The 12,480-nt window shown below is 40.8% G+C and overlaps 1 protein-coding gene across 1 annotated transcript in view; it reads right to left on the bottom strand.

The window, feature by feature from the left end:
• Positions 1-2,229: 2,229 nt before the first annotated feature.
• LOC117393641 (uncharacterized) overlaps positions 2,230-12,480 on the bottom strand; it is a 16,162-nt gene continuing 5,911 nt past the window's right edge. The window contains 18 exon segments of the mRNA XM_033991634.2: positions 2,230-3,961; positions 3,964-7,555; positions 7,557-7,787; positions 8,552-8,922; positions 8,925-9,177; positions 9,237-9,503; positions 9,505-9,768; positions 10,028-10,186; positions 10,293-10,364; positions 10,628-10,684; positions 10,800-10,878; positions 10,996-11,055; positions 11,158-11,402; positions 11,502-11,569; positions 11,655-11,748; positions 11,836-11,958; positions 12,088-12,231; positions 12,305-12,414. Of these exon segments, the coding sequence (XP_033847525.1) occupies positions 2,679-3,961; positions 3,964-7,555; positions 7,557-7,787; positions 8,552-8,922; positions 8,925-9,177; positions 9,237-9,503; positions 9,505-9,768; positions 10,028-10,186; positions 10,293-10,364; positions 10,628-10,684; positions 10,800-10,878; positions 10,996-11,055; positions 11,158-11,402; positions 11,502-11,569; positions 11,655-11,748; positions 11,836-11,958; positions 12,088-12,231; positions 12,305-12,414 (7,472 nt within the window). The 3' untranslated portion in view covers positions 2,230-2,678.

Here is a 12,480-nt window from a genome sequence, read left to right as displayed (position 1 = left end):
CTGATGCTATCGATTTATTCCCTGAAATTCGTAGGAATCCGATAATGTTGGCGATTCACCCCTAAGGTAGGGGGCGCTATAGTGTTCATTTTGATTAAAATTAATATTGCATTCCATTCATGCCCCAATCACACATATGTGATGTGAATGTGAGCTCTGTAGAGCATTGCCTGTGGTCGTGAGAGAACATCGAAATAACAGGAAACAAAGGTGTTTTTTTTTGGCGGCGTACGGGCGAACCGTGTGGAATTCGGACAAAACGTGGATGTTTTATGAAAAACCATGTGTCTGGATGTGGCATGTGAAATCTGAGCTCATTTGGACCAAAAACCTGAGACTAGTAGCGTTTTGAAAACACACAGCGGAAAAAGATGGCGAATATTCGATCCAATATGGCCGACTTACTGTTCGTCATAGAGCAGTGCTTCTATACATTTTTATGCTTGTCCAATGGTGCTCTATCACTGTTCCGAATTTTGTGCGTGTTTTCCAAAATTAACCAGGCTCCTCTCCCATAGGGGTGAAATTTTAGGTGGCGCTGTCGAGTCAGGGGGCATGGGACATTTTCCCGACACCAATTTTATGAAATTTTTCACCGAGCCGGTCGATCCTATACCCCCATGTGAGACTTTTCGTGCATGTTCAGGGGGTGAAAAATGCATTTGTTTGGGCTGAAAAAACGAAAGGAGGAAAGGAAGAACAATGTTAATTTAAAGCCGCAAGCGGCGATGATGGCCCTCGCCCCCCGCGCAACCGCCCCCCCACGCGACCGCCTGGGGCCAGCCACCGCCCCCATGCACCATTTTTCCCGCCTGCTATCCGCCCCCCTTTACAGATTATTTATCTTTTTTTTGGCCACACATATATAGAAACCGTGTGAAGATAAGATATGCCTTTATTAGCCCCACAGTGGAGAAATTCAAGAAAGGTTTTTTCTGCCCCATCCAGGAATCGAACCCTGGTCTCCCACATGACAGGCAGGGATACTCACTACTAAATGTGAAAAATGTACATTAATTATCCCTTTAAAAAAAACAAAAAAAAAAAAAAACTGTGAAAGGCTGTGAAAAATGTAGATTAATAAAATAAAAATATAAAATGAAATAAATGAAGTGAAGCAATTATTCTGAGAAGAAAGACAAACAAGTGATATGATTTTCATGGACTTGTTTATTAAGTTGTTGACATGCTAGATACAAAACATTAATGTAGTACAAAGAAGTCAAAGCAAGCAAAAAGTAACAAAATGAAACTTAGATCATTTCAAAACTAAAAGAAATGCTAGTAAAAAGAAAAAAAAGTCCAAAAACATTAAAAAAAAAAAAAAAAAAAAAAAAGGAAAAGTAATCGGTGATGGTAAGACATACATGTATTAGCCCTACAGTGGGGAAATTCCAGAAAGGTATTTGCTGCCCCGTCAGGGAATCGAACCCCAGTCTCAAACATGACAGGCAAGGATACTCTCCACTACACTAATTAAGAAAGACAGGGATCAGAAATGTGAAAAATGTACATTAATTATGCCTTTTAAAAAAAAAAAATAATAATAATAATAAAAATAACAATAAAAACAGTGAAAGAAAAACAGAAAAAAAGAGATAATGTTTTGTTTGTAAGTAAGTAAAAAAAAAAAAATTAACGTTGATCATTGCAAAACTAGATGAAACGCCAGTGGAAAAAAAAAAAAAAAAAGGAAGAAAACACCCAGCTGCATAAAGCCAAAAAAGAAGTTAAGACATACCTTTATTAGCACCACAGTGGAGGCATTTCAGAAAGTGATTTGCTGCATCGTCAGGGAATCGAACCCCGGTCTCCCACGTGACAGGCACGGATACTCACCACTATACTAATGGAGTAAGACAGGGATCTGAAATGTGAAAAATCTATGTTAATTATGCCTTTAAAAAAAGAATGATAAAAAAAATAAAAATAACAATAAAAACAGTGAAAGAAAAACAGAAAAAAAGAGATAATGTTGTGTTTTTAAGTAAGTGAAAAAAAAATAAATGAACGTAGATCATTTCAAAACTAGATGAAACGCCAGTGAAAAAAAATAAAATTAAAAAAAGCCAACAAAACACCAAGCTGCATAAAGCCAAAAAATAAGATAAGACAAACCTTTATTAGTATCAGAGTGGAGAAATTCCAGGAAGTGATTTGCTGCATCAGCAGGGAATCGAACCCCGGTCTCCCACGTGCCAGGCATGGATACTCACCACTATACTAATGGAGTAAGACAGGGACCTGAAATGTGAAAAATCTATGTTACTTATGCCTTTAAAAAAATAACAATAAAAAAAATAAAAATAACAAAACAGTGAAAGAAAAACAGAAAAACAAGGAAAAAAGAGATAATGTTGTGTTTTTAAGTAAATTTAAAAAAAAAAGAACGTACATAATTTCAAAAGTAGATGAAACGCCAGTGAAAAAAACAAAACAAAAAAATGGAAAAAAAAAACAAGCACCGCAGTGGAGAAATTTAAATACCCCTTCAAAAAAAAAGAAAAAGATAAAAAAAGAGATAATTGCCTGTTGTGTTTTTAAGTAAGTAAAAAAAATGACATAAAATAAAAGTAGATCGGAAGCTAGTCAAAAAGAGATGACACACAAAGCTGCATAAAAGCAAAAAAAAGGCCAAAAAAAGAAACTGAAAGGCTTAAAAAAAGGGAAATGTTATTTTAATTGGCTGTTGTGTTTTTATGCTTAAAACGACAAGCTATCCCTTCATGATCACTGAAGTAAGTTGGTACCACAATTGTGTCAACTTCAAACTGAGAGGACTTTAAGTACATGTGATCAATTAAAGTGCCTCTTTCTGTAGTGGGAGAGGCGACACATTGAACAAATCCCTTTTTTTGCATGAAATTGCAAAGACTGGAAGATTTCAATATGTCGTCATTAAAGTCCCCTACGATTGCGATGTGATTGTAATTTGAGTCAAGCCAATTCACCAGTGTGTTTAAATTTTGTTTGAATACAGTCATTGGGTATGATGTGGGGCGGTAAATGACAGCAATGAGAATGTCATGTTCAGTGAAATGTTTAGCCAAACATTCCAGATTAGTGTTTTGTAATGACACAGTGTCGTAGGAATAACCGTCTTGACAATAGATTCCAACTCCACCATGTAGCTGTGTGCGCAAATTGACCAGTGCAGGGTGACGGCTGCTTTGATATGCCAAACTGCGGGTTTGACTGTGGAAATGATATCCTGCAATGCTATTGGATTGGTGGTGTGAGCGTTCAGTGAGCCAAGTTTCTGTAACGGCAATGCAGTGGGGATGGAATTTCTGCATACATGACTGTAAGTCAGGCACATGTTGCGGAAGTCCTTGCACATTCATGAAAAACAAGTTGAAAACTTGTGTTTCATGTATGTCCAATGACGGCCCTGTGAACATGAAGGGAAGCATTGTGTCTAATGCCGGTCTGACCTTACTGTTGCAGTAGATTTTCTTTGGTTTGAATTTTTGAATGATGAGACCTTCTAAACTCCTGACACGGCTTAAGGCGACATAGGCTTGACCTGCTGTAAAAGTTTGGTCCAGACAGACCACAGCTGCATCAACAGTAAGACCTTGTACCTTGTGCACCGTGCAAGCCCATGCTAATTTAAGGGGGAACTGACGACGCTTTTCCCCCTTTTTATTAGCTTGATCTTCCACTGGCTCTATGCGTGTAGAACCAGTCAGGCCCGGTGGAGTGACAGTGCGGCTTCTTTTTTGTGCGCCAATTTTGTCGTCGTCAAATTGCACGTAAATAGCCAGTGGGAGCCTTCTGTTTGGTGGATTGTCTATGTGAGTGACGGTGCCACATATTCCATTCACCAGTCCGTCGGCTACATCCACGTTTTTAATCAGCATGACCCGTGCATTGACACCAACAGGCAATTCATCGAGTAGCGAGGTATGCTTTGTTTTAACAACCCCGTCTGTGAATTCAATGAGTTTGCCAGTTTTTTACTGTAGCTGTAATCTTGAGCTGTGATGGTGATGTAATCTGGGCAGATGCGTTGGACCTGTTCAGAGTTGTGATACTGGACTTGCGTGTTAGTGGGGAAGATGTGTAGGGCAGTAGATGTTTGTCCTGTGACACGACTTCTTAAAATGGCTTCATCTTCTGGGAGCAGGGGCGTGTCTCTTGACCGGGTTCTTAGGCGATTGAGTAGATCAGCAAATGTGGTGTCTTGCTGTCTTACAACTGTTGTCAGCTCTGCAATGTGAAACAAATCTTGCCAAAGATTATAGCCAACTCGTGTGTCATACAAAGGTTTACCTTTAACTGGAGGTAATTGGTAAAAGTCTCCGACTGCAATAACGCTAACGTTTCCAAATGGGGAATCACCAGTTTGTTTGATCTGCCGTAATCTACCATGAATGTAAACCAGCAAGTTGTAGGAGACCATAGAAACCTCATCTATGATGAGAATGTGAACATCCTGGAACTGAACTCTCAGAGTATTGATTTTCTCTTCACCGAGTGGAACATAGGGGAGGCGGCAGTCCATGCCTATGCTAAATGAAGAGTGAATGGTTGCAGCCTTTAGATTATATGCTGCTATTCCAGTAGGTGCAGTTAGCAAAACGCTAACACCATCTGGAGTAGAGCATAAAGGTGCCAAAAGTCTTGTAGCTTCGTATTGTATTGCTCTAATGAGATGGCTTTTTCCAGTGCCTGCTCCGCCGGTAATGAATGTGTGTAGTGGCTCTGGGTTTTGATTATTAATTTTTTGCAAGCACCAGTGTCGAATTTGGGTGAAAATGGCCATCTGTTGTTCATTTAACGATCGGATTAAGTTTAAACCCTCTTGTCTAGTTAATGTTTTGGTTTTTTCAAATGGATTGATAGATGATTGGATACTGTCTGTTGGAATGGCCAATTCAGGAATTTCGACAAAGTCAGCATGGTCTTCCCCCGCCATCTCCACAACCTCTTCCTTATCTTCCATCCTTTCAAGTTGTTGTACTGGGCAGAGAGCAGACCATGCATCTTCCAGATTTGCATTGACGCTGACTTCATTACAAAGTGTTTCCAAGTCCTCAGTGTGTTTGTCAAATCTGTTTCTATTTGCATCAACCACAGATTTAACTGAACACACTGATCCATTGGAAAGAACAATGTGTCCGTGAGTGTAAAACTGTTCAAACGCAGTGAATGGAGGTGGCATGAGGTCGCTCTCTGCACGATAGGGGAGAAACAACTGTAAAATACTCTGATGGAACAGTTCTGGATGTTCAGTTTGAGAGAAGCGGGCATACCTAATCACTGCAGGTTGGGTACGAATGCGCTTTGTTATGGCACCCATAGAGTTTTGGAGCAGAATTGGGTTCCGGCTGGTTTGACCTTTGCACAACACACGATATTCGGACACAAAAACAGAAATGCACATGTCATTAAAAGTACTGTCATCTGGCCTATTGATATAACGGTCTGTTATGTTAGTCATCCAAATGTCCTCAGATGAACTGTTTTCAAGCTGTTTTATGGGTTTAGTAAGCCGGACTATGTTATCACCTGTAGGAATAAAAGACACTTTGCGGGAGAATTCTTTGAGATGCATTCCAGTGACTCGATAAGCAGCTTCCTGGGCTGACACCTCACGATTTTGTACATACACATTTCCCATTTTTTTCATAGCATCTTTAGCACTTTCATTGCCTTCTAATGCTTCCTTGTGTGCGTTTCCAAGCAGCAAGCCCACTTCTGTTTCACTTTTAGAGATGTATGTCACCATGTAAGCCGCACAAGCAAAACCATCAACGACATACTGGATATCAATATTAGCCGCCCAACAAAACAGCAGAAAACCGTTAAATTGATTGTTCCACATATCAGACAGTTCCCTTTTTAAAATAATACTGGTGTGGCCGTCTGAAACTTGAAAGGCTTCTTCATAAAGTTCCTGTGTGATGCCAAGTCGTGCAAACAGTTCTGCGTTGTCTTTGGGCGGGTCAATGACACTCAGCGCAGCCTCTTTCACGTCAGATATAATGCGATCTGCACGCTCTTTGGACATGCGATTTGGGTCATCTGGTGGACATACACAGAGTGCATCATCTTTTTTCAAATGGCATTTTGGACAAATGGGGGTTTGCCGTGCCCTTTTGATAAAAGTTCTCCGAGATGGTGGGCGTGGGAATTTAAATCTACAGACTGTCTTCTTTTTTCGACAACTTTTAGAGTGGTGTTTTGAGTGGGTCTGCAGAGTTTTCACCATTTCCGCCAGTTTGGGATCATTTTGTGGAACCTCACAGGTGACATATTTATCAATAAAAGTAGTGACTTCTTCATCGGTGTTTTCATCAATTCTAGGGGCATTTTCTACCCAGAAGAGAGCGTGTATGTGGGGGGAGCCTCTAGCCTGGAACTCAACCCGGCAAAAATAATCCACAATTTTTCCAATGGGATTAGCAGGGGACATGAGAATCAACTTCAAGAACCAATGCCATCTGTAGTCAAACATTTGAGCTGCAACCAGAGGGTTCTTCCTCAAAAGATTACACCGTTCAGCCCAGTTCAAATGTTCAACTGTCTGTGTTCTTCCATCCTGTATGAGAAGTGCTTCAATTAGATTTTCCCAGCGCAAGTCAGCAGCACTGAAAGAACAGAACCAAGTTGGAATTCCTAGCTGACGTATCATTGAAAAAACCTCACGCTTACATTGTTGCCAGTAAGCAGGTGAGCCAACGATTGGTGACAAAAACCGGAAACCACCATTAAACTGAACCACGTGTCTCAAAACGTTACCGTCACTGTCCTGAGCGTTACCTCTTGTAATGCCATCAAATTGTCCTTTGCGTGTTGCAATGGAGACACAATTAATGACATTATATAAGATCAACGTGTTATCTGCATAAAACAGATATTCTATATTGTTTGCACATCTCGTGTCAGCGTTCAAAAGGCGTAATTTGAAATATTTGGATAAAGTGAGTGGAAATTTTCTCGGGGTATGAAATGTATTTGTGCCAGTCACAAAAATGGCGGGAAAACATTTGGCCTCGTTTGTATGGTCATGGAGTTTGCTCACTGGGTTGTTTCCTTCAGCCGGAGCAACACTAACGACATTATCAAGATACTGGTCCAGCGTCTCCTGACCCAGGTCTAGTGGCATAGAGCATGTGTCATTGTAGACACCATGCTGCTGGTTCTCATACAGATGTTCAGCTTCTATGGGGTCTTGTGGCCGTGGATCGGTATGTTCAGCAGTGACTTCATTTGTGTCTTGTTGTTCTTGTTGTTCCTCAGGCTCCTCTCTGCTAAAATCATTGATCCAGTCTTGATTGAACTCGATGTCTTCATAGTGAATGTTAATTTGTTTAAGGCACGCCAAAGCTTCTGTCACATTTTGAGTGTTTGCAAACTGATACTCATAATGACCTTTATAAGACATTTTGCGTTTCAGTTTGACTTGCACCAGGCCAGGGGAGCCCGTTCGGGGCAACAATTTGTCACAGGTCTCTGTAACCCTACTTTGAACGCACACCACGGGACCTCGAATGCCTCGCTGTTTTGTTTTAGGCAATGTCATGTATTTACAAAACATAATGTTTGGGTGAAATAAGATGAGTTTCTATACTGTTTAATCGTGTAAGTTCCTCAGGTACTGGGGGGAGTTCCAAATTGTTAGCTGCACACTCAGCCGGGATGGTACCTCGAATCAATTTACTGTTACAGGTGTGGCATATGTTTAGCTTTCCTCTATACACAGACATGTTACATGGCTTAGGGCAAGTCATGTCACATGTGTGTACATATTTATCAGAAATGCAAAAATCGAGATCTGACTGTGACATGTTCACATAATGTGACCTTTTGCAAGCCAAAACACCAGTTTGGAAGAAGCGTTTGTGGCACACACAACACACAAACTGTGGTCCATATTTGATCTTGCCTGAAAACATTTGCCTAACATGCTTCAAAATGTTGGATTTTTCCTTCCGTTGTTGTTTTCTGCTGAGGCTTCTGGATACAACATGTAGCTTGTGTTCAGGGTCGCTATATTTGTGTTTACTTAAATTTTTGCGTTTGTTCCGATAGTTTCATCTGTTGCATATTTATGGATAATTTTAGTTTTCTTGAGTTCCCGATGGTCTGAATTGGTTGAATATTTGTGCCGGCTTAAATTCTTCAGATTTTGTCTGTGGATTTCATCTGTCTTATACTTATCAATGCTTTGTTTTTTAACAATTTGTCTGTGGGCTTCATCTGTCTTATACTTATCAATGCTTTGTTTTTTAACAATTTGTCTGTGGGCTTCATCTGTCTTATACTTTTGAATACTTCTCTGTTGCACATTATGACGATGGGCTGCATTTTCATGGTACTTAATGACACTTTGTGATCGTAAATGTTGTCTATATGTTACATTTTCAGCATATTTTGTCATGCCAGCTTCTCTGAGTTGTTGTTGGTATTTTGGAGTGTTATGATATTTAGTTACAACTTGCTTAATTTTCTTATTGCGTTCCAATTGGTCTGATTGATATTTTGCTTTTTGCTGCATGTTTTTCTTCTTTAAGATATATTTTGAGGGTGTGGCTGGACATACAGAGTTACTCTCCCTGGTAGCAGTCTTTAGTGATCGAGTTTTGTATGGAGTGACATTAACGTCATCTTTACACAAGTTATAGCAACCCTGTCCATCAGCCAGAGAAACACAGATGACAGTTTCGTAGTGATTTTCATTACAATGTTCTAAATAAATTCCAGCATCTGACAACTGTTCATTGTTAGAACTATACCTAATCCAACGATTACTTGTGTAAGTATAGACACTGACACCCAAATAATCAGCCATTGCTTGAATTTCAGTTTGAGTAGCCCAAGTGTGAATTTTGTTCATCTTTGTGTTCTCAATGTATTCTTGAACAGATGAATATCCTTCAAATAAACCTGTGTATATGTGAGGATATTTTTGAGCTGTTTCACTGCTGCGACCCTAAATTTTCTGTGATTTTTTTGTGTGCCACAAACTGCTTGGGAAATTGCACGGAAAAAACAGTTACCATCACCAACAATACTCTCATTTTTGCATGGATTGCCCAACAAACCAACAATGTCAATTGGAGGATAATCACTTTTTTCAAAGTCTATGTTCAATTTGTCACACAATTGTCTACAGACTTGTTCAGTCAAAGGTTTGAAGTGCAGGGCTGTGGTGGTCTCTCCAATAAACTGCACATCCAAATCCATAGAGGAGCATCTGGCATGGAATGAGTAGTGGTGAAGTTAGCAGTTACACCTTGAATTTCAAAGTCCTTCTTCTTAAAACTTTTAGCCAATGAGCAAATGTGAATATATAAATCTTCCAAGCAACCAAAATATGCCACAATGCTTTTACCGTCAGGATGAATTAAACCAGTGGGAGAACGGGAATGAGAATCAACCACAGCATAGCAACCATTATTAGCAATAATTGCACAGGTGTTACAACCAACTGTGAGGAGGCAAGAATCATTCTGTGAAACAATCTTGCTCAAACCATCTCTTAAGTTAAAATAATACACCATCTCGGATGAATTTACTATCATTGACATTGACATTTCCACTAACTGCATCCCCAAATGTAAATGTAAAGTGGTGGTCATCAACAATGTATTGTTTTGGCAAATCACCAACACACATAAAGTCATCTTTATCTGGATTATGGCACTGTGCGTACATTTGATCACCCAAATGAAGCACATTATCCAAATCAAATTGTTTCCATGTGAAAACATTTTTACGTTTATGTTGAGAAATGGCAACTAAAGCAATGGGCATGCACTGTTTCCCAGGGGCACAACAGAGAGGACACCCCCTGATGAAAAGACCCCCGTATGTTGTTTGGGACAGGAAGAGATTGCGTATTTGATATAGCAATACAAGAAGCAGGAGGACATTGAACAGAAAGCATTTCTTCATCTGTGATCTCAGAGGTACTGTCAGGTTGACTACTAGCAACAGTGATTATTGCAGCATTAGTAACTTTACATGTCCTGCCATCGTGACTGTCGGCTACAGAAAGCATTTCAGCGTCAGTTACTTCTAATGAAAACTGAGCAACACCAGAGGCACGGCGGCCATCAGCAACAACTTGTGAAGCAAGACGACCATCAATAGCATAGCATGACTTAACTTTGTTGTCTTCATCAGAGCTTGCCTGGTGTTCTTGTGGGTTGCTCGGGGATGTCGTCTCTGGCACCTGAATGGGCAGAAAAGAGAAGACATGATTATTATATTGCTTAATTATGATATCAATTTATATGTCTTTACATCAGCGTGATAAGAGTGGTAAATGATTTACTTACCATGTGCAAGGTTGCACTTTGCTGCTCCCCTGCTGGCCGTGGAAGATGTGGGAACACCTCCAAGTCATGCAGCTGTATGAACACCAGACAAATGTATTACAATCAGCTCTGCATTTGATGAAATTCAATGCAATTGGAAAAAAAAAAAAAAAAAAAAAGACAACTAAAACAACAAACCTCCAAAGAAGATGTGGAGCTTTCAGAGGAACTTCTTGCATTGCCTCCTGTAGCTCCTCTCGTCGACCGCCTCGTCGACCCTCTACATACAGAAACGCGAGTTAATATAGTAAAGACATGATGATTAATACAAATATTGCAAGCACATGTCAACCAACCTGTCTCTTCACGCGACGCTTCTTGTTCTTGGTCTTTGCACGCTTGAGAGAAGAAGTCTAAACACAAAGAAACACCATATTATTTTACATTTCTATGCAATACTGCCCAATATTATCCCTGAATCATTACTATCTCCTCTTACTAGTACATCTGTTAACAAGTTGAAATTACCTTTTCTGTTGCCGGGCATGATGTAGGTTTGTCACCGCTGGACAGACAAATGTTCTCCATCTCTACGGCCATGGCAGGGCTGAAGAGAACGGGTGACAGTGGGATGCCAACCTCGGTGACCTTCAAGGATAAATAGTAGATATGTTAATAATCATGAATTTTTGATTCCGACATGTTATAAAGGAAATATACAAACCTGTTCTGCAGTCTCAGGTGAACATGGTCTAAAAGGTGCGAACTCCCCAGATGGCAACTTCTGGTAACAACAAAACATAACACATGTTATTCATACAATAAAGGCGTCTATGTTAAATTGATGTATGTAGATGACATTGTTCCTTACCCTGCGAAAGCTTACAGATCCTTCAGGGCTGACGTCACGTACAAGGCGTGTGCGCTGCCTGGTGGAAGCTCTGCGAGGGGCTGCGGCGGGGACTGGAGGAGACACAGGCGCGGGAGGTGCGGGACGACGGCGGGGCTTGGCGTAGGTGGGAGATGGCAGCTTGGGGGGGGCTGGGAGGAGACCGCTCGAAACTCGTGAGTGCATGCGTCCAGCAGCTGCTCGACAAGAATGCAGAGGCCATGGTCATCACTGAGATGGGTCTGAAGCAGGAAAAAGAAAAAAAAAAAAATGTTATCTACAGCATATATACATATATGGATGAAATCAAAATGAAAGTAAAACTGTATCATTGCCCTTACCCCATCTGTAGCCCACAGCTTGGTGTCACTCATGGAGAAATGGTGTGCAAGTAGGTGGTACGTGACTCCTGTAGGAATATAAATGAAATGTCCATTAAAAAGAAGCTTGTTGAACAGCGTATTACAAAAAAAACAACATGTGCATTTACTTACCGGCTGTCGCTGCTACCCTGTGGTATTCCTGCCCAAGAGCTGTCTGATACTCGTCGTTGAAAGACAGACGAGGCGGGAAATCGATAACACACACCTGAGAACACATTGAAATGATATAAATATATTGGACATAAATGTATTAGAAATGTGTCAGTGCAACAAATTATCACAACATGTTTACCTTTCCGCACTTCTCCTTGGCAGATGCCAGTAGGTTCTTGAAGGTCCTGGCTGCCTCATCAATAGGGGTGATGTGGTCACGGGGCATGTTTGGACGGCGCCAGAAGGCACAACAGGTCAGGCTCTAAAACAACAAAGTTGTACACATTAAAAGGAGAAGTTATATTGGGCTGAGACAAATCTTAACATCTTCTGCAGTCTACATACCGTAGTCGTCGTCTTTCATGTGCTTGTGATCCTCCCTCATTTTCACGTAATCAGCTCCAAGCTCCATCTGCAGCTGTGATGCAGTCGCCCCAGGAGTGCAGGAGAAGCCGAAAGTGAAGCTGTCCTCTGGCAAGTGCACTCTCTTGTCCACGATGGAGCTAAGATGAGAGTCCCCAGCAAACAGGACCAACTGGAAAAAACAAGTCACATTTAGTATACATGCATGAACATACACATGTGACAAGTGGGGAAAAAACATTTACCTTCTTGCTGGGGCTCTTTCTGGGCAGGAAGAAGTAGTGGCGCTTCTTGGTAACTCCTTCGCCCCACTCCTTTGCACGACCCGGCGTAGCACGGGACCCAGTGCCCCGTCCTAAATGACAAAACAATTTCAATTACATACTGATCCAAACACTCAACTATAGAGTAATGACAGATA

The sequence above is a fragment of the Periophthalmus magnuspinnatus genome, unplaced genomic scaffold, assembly GCF_009829125.3.
Source record: "Periophthalmus magnuspinnatus isolate fPerMag1 unplaced genomic scaffold, fPerMag1.2.pri scaffold_67_arrow_ctg1, whole genome shotgun sequence".
NCBI lineage: Eukaryota > Metazoa > Chordata > Actinopteri > Gobiiformes > Gobiidae > Periophthalmus > Periophthalmus magnuspinnatus.
This window is presented reverse-complemented; position numbering and strand designations above follow the sequence as displayed.